Source organism: Diceros bicornis, chromosome 41 (assembly GCF_020826845.1).
Source record: "Diceros bicornis minor isolate mBicDic1 chromosome 41, mDicBic1.mat.cur, whole genome shotgun sequence".
NCBI lineage: Eukaryota > Metazoa > Chordata > Mammalia > Perissodactyla > Rhinocerotidae > Diceros > Diceros bicornis.
Genome location: NC_080780.1, coordinates 162502 through 180566, shown reverse-complemented (window position 1 = coordinate 180566; position 18065 = coordinate 162502). Strand labels below are relative to the sequence as shown.

At 43.0% G+C, this 18065-nt stretch overlaps 1 protein-coding gene across 1 annotated transcript; it reads left to right on the top strand.

Annotated features, from left to right (window-relative positions):
- The first annotated feature begins 925 nt into the window (after positions 1–925).
- On the top strand, positions 926–3266 carry C41H7orf25 (chromosome 41 C7orf25 homolog). The gene is made up of 2 exons (XM_058534675.1): positions 926–1018; positions 1934–3266. Exon 2 carries the CDS (start codon positions 1955–1957, stop codon positions 3218–3220), a length of 1266 nt encoding a protein of 421 aa, XP_058390658.1. The 5' UTR covers positions 926–1018; positions 1934–1954; the 3' UTR covers positions 3221–3266.
- The last annotated feature ends 14799 nt before the right edge of the window (positions 3267–18065 follow it).

The following is an 18065-nucleotide window of genomic DNA, read 5'->3' as shown; positions in this document are numbered from 1 at the left end:
CATGCTTGCCGTATGGTTAGCATTGAATAAGTGTTACTGCTGCTTTGTTTTCCAAAACGTGCAGTCATCTCTTGTTCTTTTTGTTTTCGTGGGTTTCTTCCTTTTTGATTCCTTTATTGTCATTGAAGTAAAGTTTGAGGAAGGAGCAGGCACATATAGGATTAATTTTAATTTGAAGTCCTCTTTAATTGTTAAAATTAGCCTTACTTTCTCAAAGCCCTAACCTTTTTGGGTGACTTTGGACCCTCTACTAGGCTAATATAAATTTCCCAGCCCCTCAGAAGCCACCGGATCATTTGGCCTCTTCGGAAAGGCAGCACATCTCTATAATAGCACGCTTTCTATGGAGAGCCCAGGACGGTGCAGTGGAAAGTGCTTTGGCTTGGGGTCAGAAATCTCGGCCCCAGCACTTACCAGCTGTGTAACCTTTGACAGGCCTCTTCAGCCTGTTTGCTCTTCTGTTAAAATAAGCCAAAAAGTTTTCTAAGACAGGCGGTAGGGATTTGAGCTTGATAGCAAAACGGTGTACTTGGGCCGCAGCAAGGCAGTTAGGCACAACCGTGAGATTTGCTCCACCAAAATGCACCCACTCCCGCCCCAGGCAAAGTCCAATCAGGATTAGGTGCTAGGGCGCGGGGTCAGCCTGCCTGGGATCGAGCGGGTGGCGCCCCCGTCAGAGTGCGGCCCAGCCCTGCGAGCTCCGCCCCTGCTCCTTACCTGGGGCCAGGTGGCTGCGCGCCCCCGGGCGTCTGCGGCGCGAGCGCGAGACGCCAGCTGCCCTCAACAAACATGGCCGCCGCGTTAGCGTCAGCCTGCTCGGGAGGCCGCGCTGCCGCCTGGGAACCGCGGGCTCGGCGTCACCCGGCGCGGGGCCACGTGACGGGGGAGGCGCCTGAGGCGGCGGAGCAGCCGCGGCGGCCCGAGTTGGGTGGAGGCAGCCGGGTGAGCGTTGCCGCGGGTCCCGGCCTCGCGCGCGCACGTGCCCGCACGCTCACGCTCGCGGTCCGGGGCGCTGCCGGTGAGGAGCCGGGGACGGCGGGAGGGGTGGGGAGCGGGGCGCCCCTTCCGAGGCCAGGAGAGGGCAAGACTGGGCCCGGCCCGCGCCTCCCCGGGCGTTGGCCGCGGGGCTGCTTGAGCCCGAGCCTGCCTGGGGGGCCCAGCCGTGCAGGTGGACCGGGCAGGGCCCGATGCCCGCCCGGAAGGCCCCGCCGACCTCCGGCCCGCCCTCCGCGGGCGGCACCCGTGGAGTTGAGTTAATCTTCAGGCTCCTCCTTCGGTGTGGGAGCGGGAGCCGAGTTGGTGGGTTCCTTCGGTCTTGACGATATGCTGGGTTGACGTCGAATGCAGGAAGGAGGAGTCGTGGTTCCCTGGTGGGTGCCCCGTGGCCCTGGGAAATCACGAGGCGGCCGGTTACAGGAGACCCACTCATGAGGGGGAAAGGTTAGACAGGCGTGGTGTGGTCAGTTTAGGAGAGACGCTCCTGCTTTGGACAGTTTGCTCACCAGCTAGTCTGTGTGGATATTTTCATTTTAATTTTATCTTTATTATCAGAGCCTTCTATTAGAATTCCTTTACAACCAAAGAGTAAAGCTCCCCATAGGGAATTCCTGATATAGGAGATTGCTACCTCCTGTGTTTTAACCTGATCTGGGACGTGCTGTGGACCCCATGACTTTCACACTGAAGAAATGAAGATCTAAAGTGTGTCCGAATCCAGCATACCTAAGAAATAGTTCAAAAGTATAGCCATCATCCTGTCCTTAGCTATCAGAGGAGGGGGTCACTTCAGAGTCGGGCATGCAGAAGCCCAGGTTCATAGACTCAGCCTCCGTAGGCTTTGCTGCTAGATTGGTTTTACAATCCTCAGTGAAGAATTTATTGCCATAATTTTTGAGGACTGTTTCAATTTGCCTTGTTTTTTTTCTTTTCACAGAAAAGAAATAATGCTGTCAGTATGTCTGCACACTCCATGCTCTGTGAACGAATCGCCATAGCCAAGGAACTGATCAAGAGAGCTGAATCACTTTCTAGATCAAGAAAAGGTGGCATAGAAGGTGGTGCAAAGCTGTGCAGCAAATTGAAGGCAGAATTAAAATTCTTACAAAAAGTGGAAGCTGGGAAAGTAGCTATTAAGGAATCCCATTTACAAAGCACTAATCTAACACACCTGAGAGCCGTAGTGGACTCTGCAGAAAACCTGGAAGAAGTTGTTAGTGTACTTCATGTCTTTGGTTACACAGATACCTTGGGAGAAAAGCAGACCCTTGTGGTGGATGTAGTTGCAAATGGTGGTCATACCTGGGTGAAAGCCATTGGCCGAAAGGCGGAAGCTCTGCATAACATTTGGCTGGGCAGGGGCCAGTATGGTGACAAAAGCATTATTGAGCAGGCTGAAGACTTCCTCCAGGCCAGTCACCAGCAGCCAGTGCAGTATAGCAACCCTCACATCATCTTTGCATTTTACAATAGTGTCTCCAGCCCCATGGCAGAGAAGCTGAAAGAAATGGGCATATCTGTGCGAGGAGACATAGTAGCAGTTAACTCTCTGTTAGATCACCCTGAAGAACTCCAGCTCAGTGAGAGAGAATCCGATGACGAGGGCCCTGAACTTTTGCAGGTGACCAGAGTAGACCGAGAGAATATACTAGCAAGTGTTGCGTTTCCAACAGAGATTAAGGTTGATGTGTGCAAAAGAGTAAATCTGGACATTACTACTTTAATCACCTATGTGTCTGCCCTCAGCTATGGAGGCTGCCACTTCATCTTCAAAGAAAAAGTCCTCACAGAACAAGCAGAGCAAGAGAGGAAAGAGCAGGTACTACCACAGCTGGAGGCATTCATGAAGGACAAGGAGTTGTTTGCTTGTGAATCTGCTGTCAAGGATTTTCAGTCTATTCTGGATACCTTAGGAGGACCGAGGGAGAGAGAAAGGGCTGCTATGCTAATTAAGCGAATTAATGTGGTGCCAGACCAGCCTTCTGAACGTGCCTTGAAACTAGTGGCCAGTTCAAAAATCAATAGTCGCTCATTAATGATTTTTGGGACAGGAGACACCCTAAAAGCCATCACAATGACTGCAAATAGTGGTTTTGTCAGAGCTGCCAACAACCAAGGTGTTAAGTTTAGTGTGTTTATCCATCAGCCCAGAGCACTTACTGAGAGCAAAGAGGCTCTAGCCACCCCCTTACCAGAAGGCTACACAAATGACAACGAACACTGATGATATCCTTTAAATATTGTAATGGAAATAAATTATTTATACCAAAGGCTGGGTCTTCCCATCTTAATTGCAAGAAAAAAAAGGTCTATAGTAAAAATAATACTTAGAACTCTTAAACCAGTAGAGTTGATTGTGTGTCTCATCTATAAAGTATGTAACCTGCTAAAGTAAAAAAAAAGCACCAGAGACGACCTTATTTATCAAGCTGTCTACATTATAGCAGTTAAGAACAGAAATACATCTATATAATGCTGTATCACAATACTTTTATTTGTTTGGTTCAGTAGGGCTACAACCCCCCTACTGGTGATCATGTTTCCTGGAATGTAGCTACACTGCGTCTTGCATTAAATATCTGGAGAAGACTGAAGCTTGTTTTTCATTATATTGGTTTATCAGTTGATGTGGGTTGAGGCTGGGAGGTAATAGTTTATAATTAATTTTAGATTCTAAGGTTATGGCCATTATTAATGAAAAGAAACAATTGCTGTGTCAGGCACAGTCTGGTGGATATGTTTACAAAGAGTACATTAATATAGAAGAAAATAAAGTGACTTCTGATCACATGAGTCCACTCACTCTATTGATGCACCTTTGTGAAAAGAAAGGTAGCCAACACTCACTACTATAAAACTAGGACATTTAAGGTAAAATATTAATTTGAATAAATTGAAAAAGAATATATAAAACATTTTAAAAGAATTCAGATTTTACTTCTAAGAACAAACAATCCCTGGGCCGGCCCCGTGGCTTAGCGGTTAAGTGCCTGTGCTCTGCTGCTGGCAGCCCGGGTTCGTATCCCGGGTGCGCACCGACGCACTGCTTCTCCAGCCATGCTGAGGCCGCATCCCACATACAGCAACTAGAACGCTGTGCAGCTATGACATACAACTACCTACTGGGGCTTTGGGGGAAAAAAAAAAAAAAAAAAAAAAAACCCATGTTGCAAGGATGTGGATTATGCATACAGCCTTTCGCAAGTGGCAAGTGACAACTGCATTACCTTACTTTCTGGAAATAGTGGTGGGGGAGATTTCATGCCTGTTGCATGGCAGAAGTTGTAATTAAAAAGAAATGTTTATATTGCGCTAAGTGCTTTATTAGTTTGCGACAAAGCAAACAAATTAGCAAAGTAGGTACATATTCACCACATTTTAAAAATTGGCAAATTGAGTCTTAGAGCTTAAGTATTAAGCTAAGAGTGGGAGCCAGTGTTAGAACTTGATTTTGTGTCCCTACAGTCTGATTTCTTTCTACTCTGCCAAGTTGCCTATTTTGTGAGAAGGGAAACTCTATTTCCAGCCACGCTGTTTGTTGGGGACGTGGAATTTGATTATTGGGGTCCATAAACACACTGAAATGAAGTGCGATATTAAGTGTATGGGAGGTTCCTCTTGGGAGAGTTTTTTTTTTAAAGCTTCAGTGCGTGGTTTTGTATCCTGTTGATAGTTTAGTTCTCTATGTGAGCTGCCACCACAGTATGACAACTGACAGATGGGTGGTGTGGTTCCACGACTGGGAAATGAACGTGGGCTGTGGCGGTGAGAGTGCCAAATCTTAACCACTGACCACTAGGGCTGGCTCATTGGGAGAGATTCTATTGCTAACTCAGAACACATTTCCTAGGGGAAAAGGCTGTGATCGGGGTTCCAATTTAGTGTGGAGAGGTATGCTTAACTTGCAACTGAAATTGTCTAGTGTTAGAAATTGGACTCAGGCCTTTTTGAGCACCCATTAAGGAGTACCAAGCATTATTATAATAGTTTGGTATGAAAGATGAATAATTGATCTTTGCTGTAAGGAATTATTCTGAAATGGGGGTAAACAACTGAAGTGTAATTAATGTAATAAGTTCTCTAAAAGAATCATGTTTACAGGACTATGGGCACAGAGTAAGGAAGTCTTGCTCTGGGGTCAGGAAGTCAGAGAGGAAGTGACTTTGAGAGTTTTGATGGGAGATTTTACAAGATGTGTACAGGGAGTGGATGGAAAGGTACAGAAGCGTGAATACGAGGGCCTGTTCAGAGTCAAGGCTCACGTGGATGGTTTATAAAACTGGAGCTGAAGCTGGAAAAGTAGACAAAGTTCTCTGAAGAGTTTGGCATTCGAGAGCCATTGGCAATTTTTAAGAAAGGGTAGGTAGTGATCCAGTTGCTTAGGGAAACAAAAGTCTGTAGTGTGGAGGAAGAATTAAAGGAGGGCGAGATGGGACTATAATGGCTTTGGCTAGAGTAGTAACAATGGGATGTAGAGTCATGGGTGTATGCTAGATTTCTTCAAGGCAGAATTGACATATTTATTCACTCGTTCATTCACTTAATAAATATTTCTTTAGTGCCTGTGATGTGCCAGACAGGGTACGAAGGGCTGAGCGTTCAGGGAGTAGCAGGACGAAGGTAGATTTCTATCCCTGCCTGCTGTGAATTGATACCTAAGAACTTGGAATCTGCCAACCAGAACGTGTACACCTGCAGCACTCTTTGAGGACGCTCCATTCTGAAGTGGCCACAGCTGTGGCCGCTTTTTCTCATTTTTAAATGTCAAATAATCCGCTTGCTCTAAAAAGTAATACGGAGCGCAACACCATAAGTACTGTGAACATATTTAATGTGGTAAGATGTGTTCCGTTTACTGCCCCTCCCCGGTCCCACGATGAGAACTTTGGCCTGCTCCTGTTTGAGGGCAGGGCCTAGTGAATGCTCGGAGCCCATGGGGTGTATCTTAATTTGTGTAGTAGCAGCTGGTCATCTCAGATCATCACTGTACTGGGAAGGTTTTCACATTCATTTTGTGGACTATAAGCATAACTCTGATACTAAAACCCGATGAGATATCCTAAAAAAAAAAAACTGCAGCAAAAATTCAGCTTAAGAATACACACACAAACATCCCAGATAAAATGGATCCTGGTCAACCTGTGGGAATCTTGTTCCTGAGAGGACAAAAGGTAGAGATGAGTCCCCAACCTTCATATAAGGGAATTGGGGATTAACCTCCCTTCTGGGATAGAATCAGAGGCATGAGCCCTACTTGAGATAAAGAGATAATCCCAAGACCCCTGCGTGGAGCCAGAACCTTTGAAAGGCCAGAATATTTTATGTGATACTGTGTTCTTCATTTTGGTTACACCAGGGGCCATATAATATCTGACTGTTCCACTGTTAGTGATGTTAAGTATTGTCCCTTGAATAAAGTGGTGACAGCCAGAGCTTTCCATTGTAAAGTTACGTGTTTCCCCTTGGAAAAACATAAACATAAAACCTAAAAATGAACTATTAACTAGTCAATATGAAGTAATATTTTTCTACTAATGTGAATACTCAGTTCCTCATTGCCCTTTGACCTAATGATTTTAGCATGCATTGATGATTATAACCTGAATCAATTACTTCATTCAGAATGACAAAAGGTTGATTTCCCTAACTGCTGTTTCCTTTCACTTATTAGCTGTCACTCTTCCATAAGGAAGAGCCTACCCTATGAATTGAGGCCATGTGGTTACCCTGAAATACAGTTCTTTCTGGAGTGGCAGGATATATCCTTAATTCCTTCTCTCTAATTAATGATTTTCAGAGTAAGGGGTTGGTGTGATAGTCACCTCCAATAACAGCAGTGAAGTTTTTGGAGGGAGATTCTACTTGTGAGTACCATATTGGACTCATGAATTAGATACTGTCACGTGTTGCATGATGACGGGGCACATTCTGAGAAATGCATCATTAGGTGATTTTGTCATTGTGCAAACACCATAGAGTGTACTTACACAAACCTACACAGTATAGTCTACTACACACCTAGGCTGTAGGGTACTAATCTTATGGGACCACCATTGTATATGTGGTTCAGTGTTGACCAAAACGTTGTTATGGGGTGCATGACTGCATTCAAATGTGCCCAAATCAACTACACTTATTCTCTTTTTCTTATAATAATTTAATTCATTTTATTTTTTAAACATGACTTTAATTTTTTTAGAGCAGTTTTCGGATTATAGCAAAATTGTGAGGAAGGTACACAGATTTCCCATATACTCCCTGCCCCCCCACACACACATAGCCTCCTCCATTATCAACATCTCCCACCAGATGGTATATTTGTTACAACTGATGCACATACTCACATTGACATATCATAATCACCCAAAGTCCAAGGTTTACCTTAGGGTTCACTCTTGGTGTTGCACACTTTACACATTTGGACAAATTTATAACGACATGTATCCATCATTATGGTATTACAGAGTATTTCACTACCCTAAAAATCCTCTATGCCTCTTCGTCTCTCCCTCCCACCCCCAATCCCTGGCAACCACTGATCTTTTTACTGCTACCATAGTTTTGCCTTTTCCAGAATGTTATATAGCTGGAATCATCCAGCCTCAAAAGATTGGCTTCTTTCGCTTATTGAAGTATATTTGACATATAAAATTGTAATATATTTAAAGTGTATATCATGGTGATTTGATATATGTATGTATGTGAAAGGATAACCCCCATCTACTTAATTAACACAGTATCACCTCACATATTTATTTTTTTCCAGTGAGGACATGTTTTTTATCTTTTTTTTTTAATTTTTATTTATTTATTTTTTCCCCCAAAGCCCCAGTAGATAGTTGTATGTCATAGCTGCAAATCCTTCTAGTTGTTGTATGTGGGATGCAGCCTCAGCATGGCCAGCGAAGCGGTGCGTCGGTGCGCTCCCGGGATCTGAACATGGGCCGCCAGCAGCGGAGCAAGCACATTTAACTGCCAAGCCATGGGGCCGGCCCTCCAGTGAGGACATTTAAGTTCTACTCTCTTACTAAATTTCACTTGTACAATACAGTATTATTAACTATAGCAACTACAGTCACCACGTTTTACGTTAGATCCTCAGACCCTATGCATTTTATAGCTGAAAGTCTGTACCCTTTTACCAACCTCTCCCTATTTCCCACACCTCCAGCCCTTCAATAAATTGCACCAATTTACAATTGCATAATTGCTTTGCGAAGTGTCTTTGACCTACATACTCAATAAAGCTCAGTATTATAAAACCTTCTGAAAATTTTAATAAATTTGATAAAAAATAACATTTCACTATCTAAATGAACATACAATTAATTATGAGTGAGCTTGTTGATAGGTTTATTGGCCATTTATACTTCCTTTGCTCTGAATTGCTTAAAATTTTTTGTTCATTTTTCCTGTAATGTTTTTCTATTTGTTTATTGATTTATAGGTGTTCTTTGTTTAGGTGTTTAAGGAAATTAGTCTTTATATGTTACTAAATCTTCTTGTTTGTCATTTGTTTTTTGGTAACTGAGAAAATGCTATTATGTTTATCAATCCCCTTTTCATTTTTCTCCTGAGCACACAGTTGAACCACATTTGTCGGCCTCCCCTGAAGTTAGATGGGGCCATGGAATATGGGTGGAAGTGATATATACCATTTCCAGACCTGGCTGTGAAACTTTTTGTGTTATCTTTCTCACTCTTTTTCTCATCTGGCCAGATACAAAAGATCCTGTGGAGGGCTCTGAGCCATGGAGTTAGTGGAGGTACCAAATGGAACAGACTAGGTCCATGATGTCCATGGTGAGCAGAGTCTACCTGCTCACCTGTGCTGGATGGTGATTTGAGCAAGAAATGAACACTAATTTTAGATAAGCCACTGACAAATACACATTTTGCCTTAGTTAATAGTATTTCTTTTGTCTTGGAAATGTTTTACATTTTAGTACAACAATCAAATTATCAGTCTCTCTTCCTGCCTTATTCTTGGGTTCTGCCTCAGATTTAAAAACGCTTTCCAAATGTCCTATCGTCAAACTGCCCGTTTCCATTTCCACAAATAATGTTTAGAAGTACTTAACTCCCTCTAGACTTACCAAAATTGAATTTCCTTAATTTTTTTCAGTTGGTTAAAAAAACCCCGAAATCTCATTTATTTGATTACTAGTGAGTCTGAGATTCTTTATATATGTTTAATGGTCATTTGTATTTCTATTATAAATTGCCTATTAATATCTTCTCTCTCTCTTAACTGAGGTGTTTGACTTTTCAATGATTTATAAAATCTGTTTATGTAAATTAAGGATTATTCCAGTTATCTGTTACTATATTACAAACGATTCCACAATTTTATTACACCTCATGGTTTTATAGGTTAGATCTTACAGGTTAGAAACTCAAGCAGGGCTTGGCTCGGTGATTTTTTTGCTCCAAGTGGCATTGGCTAGGGTCACTCAGTGGTACTTAGCTGGAAGCTGATATGGTCTGGAGGTTCCAAGATGGCCCCATTCACATGGCTGTCAACTTAGCAGGGATGACTGGAGGGCCGTGTTCAGCTGGGCCCCTCTCCCTCTCCATGTGGTCTCTTCAGCAGGATAGTTGAAGTTCTTACATGGCAACTCAGGGCTCCAAGAAACAGTGTTCCAGGAGACAGGAAGTGAAAGCCTCCAGTCTCTTAGAGCCCAGCAGGGCCCAGAAACCAGCACAGCCTCTTCCCTATTCCAATGTTAAGCCAGCCCCAGGCACACTTCAGTGGGAGGGGACGTAGGGCCCAGCACTTGATGGAAATGGTGCTAAAGAATTTGCGACCGTTTTTAATCCACCGTTTAAACCTTTTCCTGTTGAACACATTGCAGATATGTTTTCCTGCTTATCTTTGGCCTTTCGACTTTGTGTTTTTTTGTTTACACGGAAATGTTAAATTTTTATGTAATAAAATAGGTTTCGTATTTTTTTTCATTATGGCTTCTGGGTTTTATGTCATGCTTAGAAAGGCCTTCTCCAAAATTACTTTTTAAAACTTCCTCCGTCCATCTTTCTAGTGTTTATTTGGTTTTATTTTGGTGTGCACATGTTTGATATGTATGTAATTTACTTTTGGATATAATATGAAGTCAGAACCTATGAAATATTTTCCGGGATGAAAAAATAAATGTCAGTCTTTTTGCTCTTTTTAGTTAATTTTATTATTGCTCCATGTCCAAAATTCTATTTTGTGTTTCCATATTATACTAATAAAATTGCATTTTAGTTGTACCTCAACACAATTTGGAAGACTAGTCCAATATAAACAAACTCTTCTCATAGATGTTTAAGGTTTGTATTCTGCTAGACGTCAAAACTGTTTAAAAAGCATTTCCACTGGGCCTAACTGAATTATGCTCCCATTTTTTTCTACATTACTGAACTCCATGCAGCTTTTCAGGTTATTATCTTCTCATATCATTGTGTTTTGAAAGGAACTCTTTGGATGTGATCTATTCTTTTCAATCTCTTTCCAGAGTTTTGGCTGATTCTTTGGATCTTCCTAAGAAGAAAGCAATATAGACATTGGTATAAAAGATGTCCCAATTTGGATGCTAGGATTATCCAGGAGATCAACACTTCAAATACAAAATATTTCATTTCAGGAAGGAAGTTATTTTGCATTTCCACCTTGGGGTATGTAAACAGAAGGGTTTAGAAGTCATACAAAATGACTACAAATCCAAACTAAAATTAATTTCAAATTGAGCCTTTTGTCTTATTTCTTGGATGACAACTGTATCTACCAGTGAGCTGTGTAGCAAATGTAGCACAGAACTACGACACAGACATATGCCATTAAATACTTGCACACACACATGTATAATATTTTGCATAGTTTTCTCCCTTTAAAAAACAAAACAAAACAAAACTTTTGTAAGTAATGTTCTTCAAAAATATCTCCAGTAAGGAAAATAATTGTCCATAATTTAAGGATTAAGGGTGGAAAACCTGAATGAGTCATATATATGTGTGTGGGGGGTGGGGGGTGCAGATAAAGGTGGGAGAGAGTTGTGGTTCCTAAATCTCCAGCTCAGGAGAAAAGGCAAAGAGCCTTTGAGGCTTCTTCTCCTAGGATATTTCACAGGAGGTGAAAAAGGGAAGAATTAGGACTACCTTAGAGGACGAAGATGATGGTAATAGCAACAGGCCTCCAGAGGGAGGATGATGGTCTTGGCAGTGGCGAGTGGGGTGGGGCTGGTGGTGAACCTTTCCTGGGATGCCCCGGGAGAGGGCGCCTGGGGATGGGCTGCCCCTGGCCAGGTCTGAGGGACCGACTCAGCTCAGGGCTGTTAGGGGCAGAGAGAGAAACCCCTCCGCCCCTTCCCTTAAGGTTCTTATGGCTGGCCAAATCCTTAACAAGACAGGTTAGCTGGAGAAAAGAATACCCAGCTTAAGAACATGTGTACATGGGAAAAACCCGGGAAACTGAGTCTCTCCACACAATGGCAGAGATTCTGCTCCTATCTTCAGCTAAAGACAAAGGAGGATGTTGGGGGTGGGGTTTTGGGATTTGAGAGGAGCAGAAGACAATTCTCATGGAGAGGGACATATAGACAATTGTCTGAACGGTTTCCCCTGCACTGGGGTCAGGTCCGGAAGGGACAGCACAGAGGTGACCAGGAACCAGCCTCTCTGGTGGGGCTGGCCCTGGGCTGGGCATGGGGATGGTGGGGGGAAGTGGGATGGCCTATGAGTTGGCACCAGTGGTGGCGGCAGTGACTCAGAGGTCAGGGATCTCTCTGTCTTTCTCCGTCTGTCTCTCTCTCTCTCTCTCCCCCTCGGGGACCTGAGGAGAGGATGGTGGGGCACCCTGCCCACCTCGCCTACCTCCCCCATGGGCCCTTCTTTCTCTTGCCACTTCGGGAGCCCTGCAAGCTTGGGGTCAACCCGTCAGGCCAAGGGCGCATGCACGGCAGCTGGGGCCTAGGGTGGGCCTCAGGGGTCCTCAGTGAAGGCCCCGCCCACCCGCCAGGCTCTGACGGTCTGGGGCACTCTCTGGCACCTGCCAGGTGCAGGTGAAGAAGGAACGCCACGTTCTTGACTTGGCTTCAGCTGTTGTCTCCCTCTCATCCCCCCACTACCACTCAGCTTGCCAGCTGCTTCCCTTCCTTGGAAGTGGTGGTCTGGCCCTGGTGGACAAAGGCGGACTGCGGTACCAGGTCAAGGGTCTGCCTTGGCCAGCTGCTTCGTCCCAGGCCTCATTTCTTCCTGGAAAGGCAAAACCACGGCCTCACCCCATGCCCGCACTTTTTGACTCCAGCCAGCTGGAGGAAAGGCTCTGTGGAGTCAGAAGGGCCTAGACAGGCATATGGCAAAGCAGTGAGTGCGGTCCCAGCAGCCTGCAGGCCTAGGGAGCTGGGGCCACACTGGGCAAGCCCTTCCGGTGACAGGTCCTGGCCTCTTCTCTGGAGTCTGGAGGGCCTGGCATTCCTAGTGCCCAGGCCAGGGCTCTGGGGAGAAATCCACGATGGAGGGCACCCGTGAGGCCCTCTGTCTGAGTGCACGGGTGCCATGCCCAGGGCGACGGGAAGGCTGTCTTGGCTCACCTGCTTTGTCCAAAGGAGCCTGCCTGGCCGGCCGGCTTGCCTAGCCACCGGGGCCAGGCCCCTTTCAGGGGGACAAGTTCCAGAGGAAAGAGCTCTGGGGCCTGTTGCCAAGTTTTCTGGGACCTGTGGTAGGCCCCTTCAGAGGAGGAAGCTGCCTGGCAAGTGGTGCGCCAGATTTGGCATCTCGTGGCCTCCCACAGCCACGTCCCTGCCCTGCCCACGCCTACCTCCATCCATGGAGGATGATGGTGCTGGCAGTTGCGAGTGGAGATAGTCATTAGAGACTTCACTTGGAGTTGTAGTAAAAGAGCATCACAGAAGAGCACTGAGCTTGGGCTCTGCCATTTATCAGCTTTGTAACCTGGGTGAGTTTTCTAGCCACTGTACCCAGTCTGGTCATCTATAAAATGGTGAAAAGAACAACATCTACTACGTCAGGATATTTTGAGGGTTATGTGTGTTAATGTATGTTCAAGCACAGAATTAACATTCAGAGTGCAGTCCTTGGCTCAGTAGAAGTGTTTGTTGCTGTTATTACAATTATTATTATTTCATGTCTTTATCTTCCTCGTGAGTTCCCTATAAAACCAACCACGATCCACGGTGTCAGCAGTTTTATTCCAGGTCCCTGCTTAAAGGCCTGCAGAGGGAGCCTTGTGCTCACAACCTCCTGTTTTTATCCCAGTCTCTGGAGAGATGCATTTACCTCTTTCTTCTTTGCACTGAGGCACTGAATGGGGACCCACACCCAACCCTGCATGTCCTCCTTTTAATATCTGATGCTTTTGAAACACTGCTTAGTGTTCACTTGGTGGACTATACTCCCTGACAGGAACAACTGACGGGAGATAGGATGTAGGAAACATTGATCCATGTAGGGCTCTGAGTTGACCATAACACAGAGTACAGTTGATCAAGGGCCAAGGTAGAGTTCCTTAATGCAAAGATCTTCAGAGATGAGGGTGTTCTAATGTGACACCACGTGAAAATAAAGCAAACACATAAAAGCATATGTAGTTTTAAAAGGGAAAGCACACAACTAAAAGAATTGATCCCATTAAATATGCTATTCTATTTGTTTATGTATCCAATTACTGATAGGAAATAGCCAGGTGTAGAGATAGTAGAATTGATCAATTTCATAGAGAATTCTTTTAACAGTTGTTCATACCTTGTGTTTTACATCATTGATTAGGGTAATATTTTCATCTTTTCCTTTCCTAGTGTCTCCATCTTTCTCAACTTTTCCAAGAGATATATTTATATTATATTCTAAAATTTTAGGGAAATTTAAAAAAAGGTATGAAAAATTTAAGTTGTTGATTTTGTATATTGGAGGAGCACTAGATTGCAAGTGAATTAGTGATAATTAGAGTTTTAGTTTGGTAAAAGATGGTAGTTGAAATTGAAACCAGGATGTTTGTAACCTAGTTTTTGCTTCATTATTTGATGTAGTTTTCAAAATGCCAGAGCTGGTAATTTTTAATATAATAACTTGTCTCATTTCAAAATATGTGTTCTTGGAGAGGGTGATGGAGGTAAGTAGAAAATAATTTAATGTAGTGACTTGTTTTTCTCCAATGGATCTGTTATAAACCCAACAGCCATATAACATTCTTTTGTCCAAATGACCTGATGGCACTTTCTTAACTTTTCTTGCTGTGACTCTAGCAATCTAGGGTCACACCATCTTCTCTCTCCTAGTCATGCTTTCAGTTGTAAGAGTGACATTGTCAATAATATAGTGACCAATTTGCACACAGTCTACTATTTTCTAAAATCTATATATATATCAATTGCAAACTTTGATAACATAATTGTTAAGTAATGAACTATTTGCAGTGCACTTAACAACTGATGGCTACACATGATTTTGTAGCGACATCATGGTTCAAACCATGCTGTGCAACATGTGGCCCCTTTGAATTTTATTTTAAAGGAAAGGGTTCAATGACTTTTTTCTTTTGGAAGGAGAAAGACTTGCGTTTCCATCTTAGAAAATTGAGAACTGTTTTTTTGCCTTTTTTCTTTTTTTTGTCTTCAGCTCTTCTTCCTACTGATTACTAATTCACATGTCCAGTTACTTCAGATTCATGGTGCTACCCCCTTTGCCTTTTTCATGGCTCTGACGTTAATTATTCCATAATCCCTTCTGTGAAGGAGGTTTCTCTCCACGCTCATATAGCGAGGAAGGAACCGACCCTCCTTTATGTGAACTTGGAGACAGAGGCCAAGGTGAAGCCTCGGTGCCCCTCCCCACCAGTGAGCTGCAGAAGGGCTGCAGAGTCCTGTGAATCTTTGGCTCCCCTCCTGGCTCCCTCCATAGTTGGCATTGTCTGCACGGAGGAGCCCAGCTCGTTACAATCAAATTTGTTGAAGTCTCTAGAAGCCGGCTGAAGGATAAGACTGGCTGGAAAGGACATCAGCAAGCAGTGTGCTCCAAAAGTTGATGGCAGAAACATTCAGAAGAAGAAAACCTTTCCGTTTATCTGGTTTTCTCTTTATCTTCTCTCCCTTCATTTTCCTTTACTTAGATGGTACAAAGCCTGTCCACCCCCCCATGGTGGTTGTTTTGTTCCTCAAAGCCCCAGTACATAGCTGTATATCTTAGTTGTAGGTCAACCCATGGGGATTCTTTTCCTGGAGTTCCATGGCAGTTTATTCATATCTCTTTCATTCAAATTATTTCTGTAGTATAATTTATCTGTTTATACATATCTGTCTTCCTTGCAGCCCCCCAACATTTCAAGACCTTTGGGCACATAGTATATACTTAAGTATTTGAGTGAATCATTGAAGAACTTTTGTTGAATAAGATCTAAATAAATAAAATACCTACTCAGCACATGCATGCAAGCATTTGAGAGAGAGTTTGGTGTCTGCTGAAGCAGGCTGTGGACCAGTTTAGGGGCTCAGTGCCAAGTTTACTCAATAGATTTAGACGAAATGAAAGAGAGAATTAACTTTAGTTGTAAAATTCATGGAGAACAGGAGCAGGGTATCTAGGTGTGAATCAGGACTTGATCATTCTTGTTGCATCTTTGGAAAATCCAGTCCTTTATCTTTCTATGAAAATGTGACAGGCAAAGAGAGTGAACAGAGGACTGGCTTTTAGAAAGGCAATTTTGTCACAGGAAGTCCTGGAGGAAAATATATGGAAGGAGAGCTGGTAGAAACATGGCAGAAACTTTTTGTGTAGAAACCCTAAAATTGGGTTTACATGCTGGCTGAAAGAATTGTAACCCAACTTTTCTCCAATATAGATTTGAGCAGCTTCTAAATATCTAGGTATACAAAAGGATTAGAAAGGGAAATAGATCAAACTGAAAGGAATTTAGGATAGAACAATGAGATGAAGCTGAAGTAAGCCAGCGCACTGAAATGTGTTTCAGAAGGACGTGCAGTTTTTAAAGGCAGTGGGAAATGTATCCATCAGGTTTAAAGCAGAAAGGGAAATGGGAACAATTCTCTATCATCTCATGTCCATGAGACTAAAAGCAACAGTCTCTCAGAGAAGCAAAAGTTTTCTGGCCTCTAATGTCCCAAAAAAGTGTTTTGAATGGTGCCTAATGAAAGAGATTCTGTGTGACGTAATGCAAATACAGTATCATTAACTCATTTCCAAGTTTAGTTCAACACTTTAGGACATGTTCAATTGAGGTAGTACAGAATTCTATCAGGCGCCAAGGAAAAGGCTGACAGCATTCTCTCTCAGCTGCTCACTTGACCAAGAGAGAAAATGTTCTTGAACAGAGTGACCACGTCTCCTAAAGATAATGCTCTATTTTGAATTTTTCTTTTTGTAAACTCAACCTGCATTTCCCCTTACATATGCAAGCTAAAGCGTGTGTGTAGACATCCTTCGTCGGCAATGAGGAGCAGACCCATACTATTAAATAATCAAATAAGCAGAACATACAGTTGGTGCCTTTTAGGAAAATTACAGGTTTAAGCCCACCTTCATTGGTGGAAGGACATGGTATATCAGAATTAAAATATCTACCATTTATTATGCAGCTAATCATAAGTCATGCTATTTAAATGAAATTTAATGAATTCTTCTATTAAATTGACTAGATTTTAGTCAAACTGATGTATAATTTTATATAAGTGCATTTTTACTTAAAATGTAAAACTCTTTAGAGGCTGCTTCATTCAGTTTTAGAGGCATATTTTGTATATTTTGGTGTGATTTTATTTATTTTCCTTAATAGCAGAGAGGCACATCCTAGTCTTTTTCTTGCTGCCCTCTCTCTACAAGATAAACCTCATCCAAGTTTATTTTGTTTTATAAGGCATAGGCTTACTTTGTGCTGATAAAGAGATCATTTCTAAAACATATTTGGAACTGTAGGGAGCCCAGAATTTTAGATTATGCTCAGAATTTTGTGATGTGACTTCAAAAAAGATGGAACATTTGAAGTTTTGCCAGGAAAGTTTTCTCCTACTTTGCTTCACAGTAATTTTTTTAAAAAAAAACAGTTTAGTTTCTTAATTCTTCAGAAGGGTGAGTGAAGGAGTTGGCAGGTTTAAATGTACCCTTGATAGAGCTCTCTCTGGGTTACTCTTTCAAAACAACCATCCCAGTTGATGAATATTTAATGGGGACTCTGTCAGTCCCAGAGCTGAGAGAGGCAGTTCTCAAAGCTCCTGCAGGTCCTGGGAGAGGAGAGCACTGGTAACCAGTGCTGTCAGAGTTTGGATGAGGTGTGGTCATACTCAGGATGTTAGAACTGAGTGGAGTTCTCAGATGCAGCCCAGTGACTCTAGACCTGAGCCCTGCTCAGAAGCCAGTTGACTTGTCATTCACTCTGAGCCTGGTGTCTTCCCACTGCTCGTGCCCCTTTCTGCCATTTCTCATGCTTCTCCTGACTCTCTATCTTTCCTACACCTTCTTTCTTCTTTTTTCTCTCTTTCTTACTTTTACTCTCTATTATATTCCTTCTCCTTATCATTTTTTTCTTCTGTCTCTTATTGTTCTCATTCATTTTCTTTTTATTTTGTAGTACAGTTACTCTGTACATCACTTTCATCTTAAAATCTTGACCCTCTACAACTCCTACACTTCAGCTAGCTATTTTGAAGAGAGTATTTTGATAAATTTCTCTTAGATGTTATAACATACTGATTCAAGGAAATGAAAACTACCAGGAAAGGGATGGGGAGGGAGAATGAATTCAGTTCAGGTAGCCATGGAATTAGACAGAGGGAAACTGAGAGCTTAGGTGTGGGTATTCAAAATATTTCCTGATATATCTTTATAGTTAATTGTTGTGGTAAACTGCACACAGACTTATTTACTGTTGGAGCCCAGAAGTTTGCTCCTCTGGGCAGGTCAGCAGGTCTCAGCCTATGGAAAAGAAGCTAGGAACACTGCATGCATTTCTAATTTAAAGAACTGTTAGTGTTCCACCAGGAGACACTTTGGGCTCTTCCCTGCACTATCTGAATAGAAAAAGAGGAAGAGAAGCTTTTCTCCATCTGCACAAACCCGGG

Bases quoted from the DNA above. Each gene is read 5' to 3' on its own strand.
- C41H7orf25 (XM_058534675.1), top strand. From the start codon at position 1,955: ATGTCTGCACACTCCATGCTCTGTGAACGAATCGCCATAGCCAAGGAA.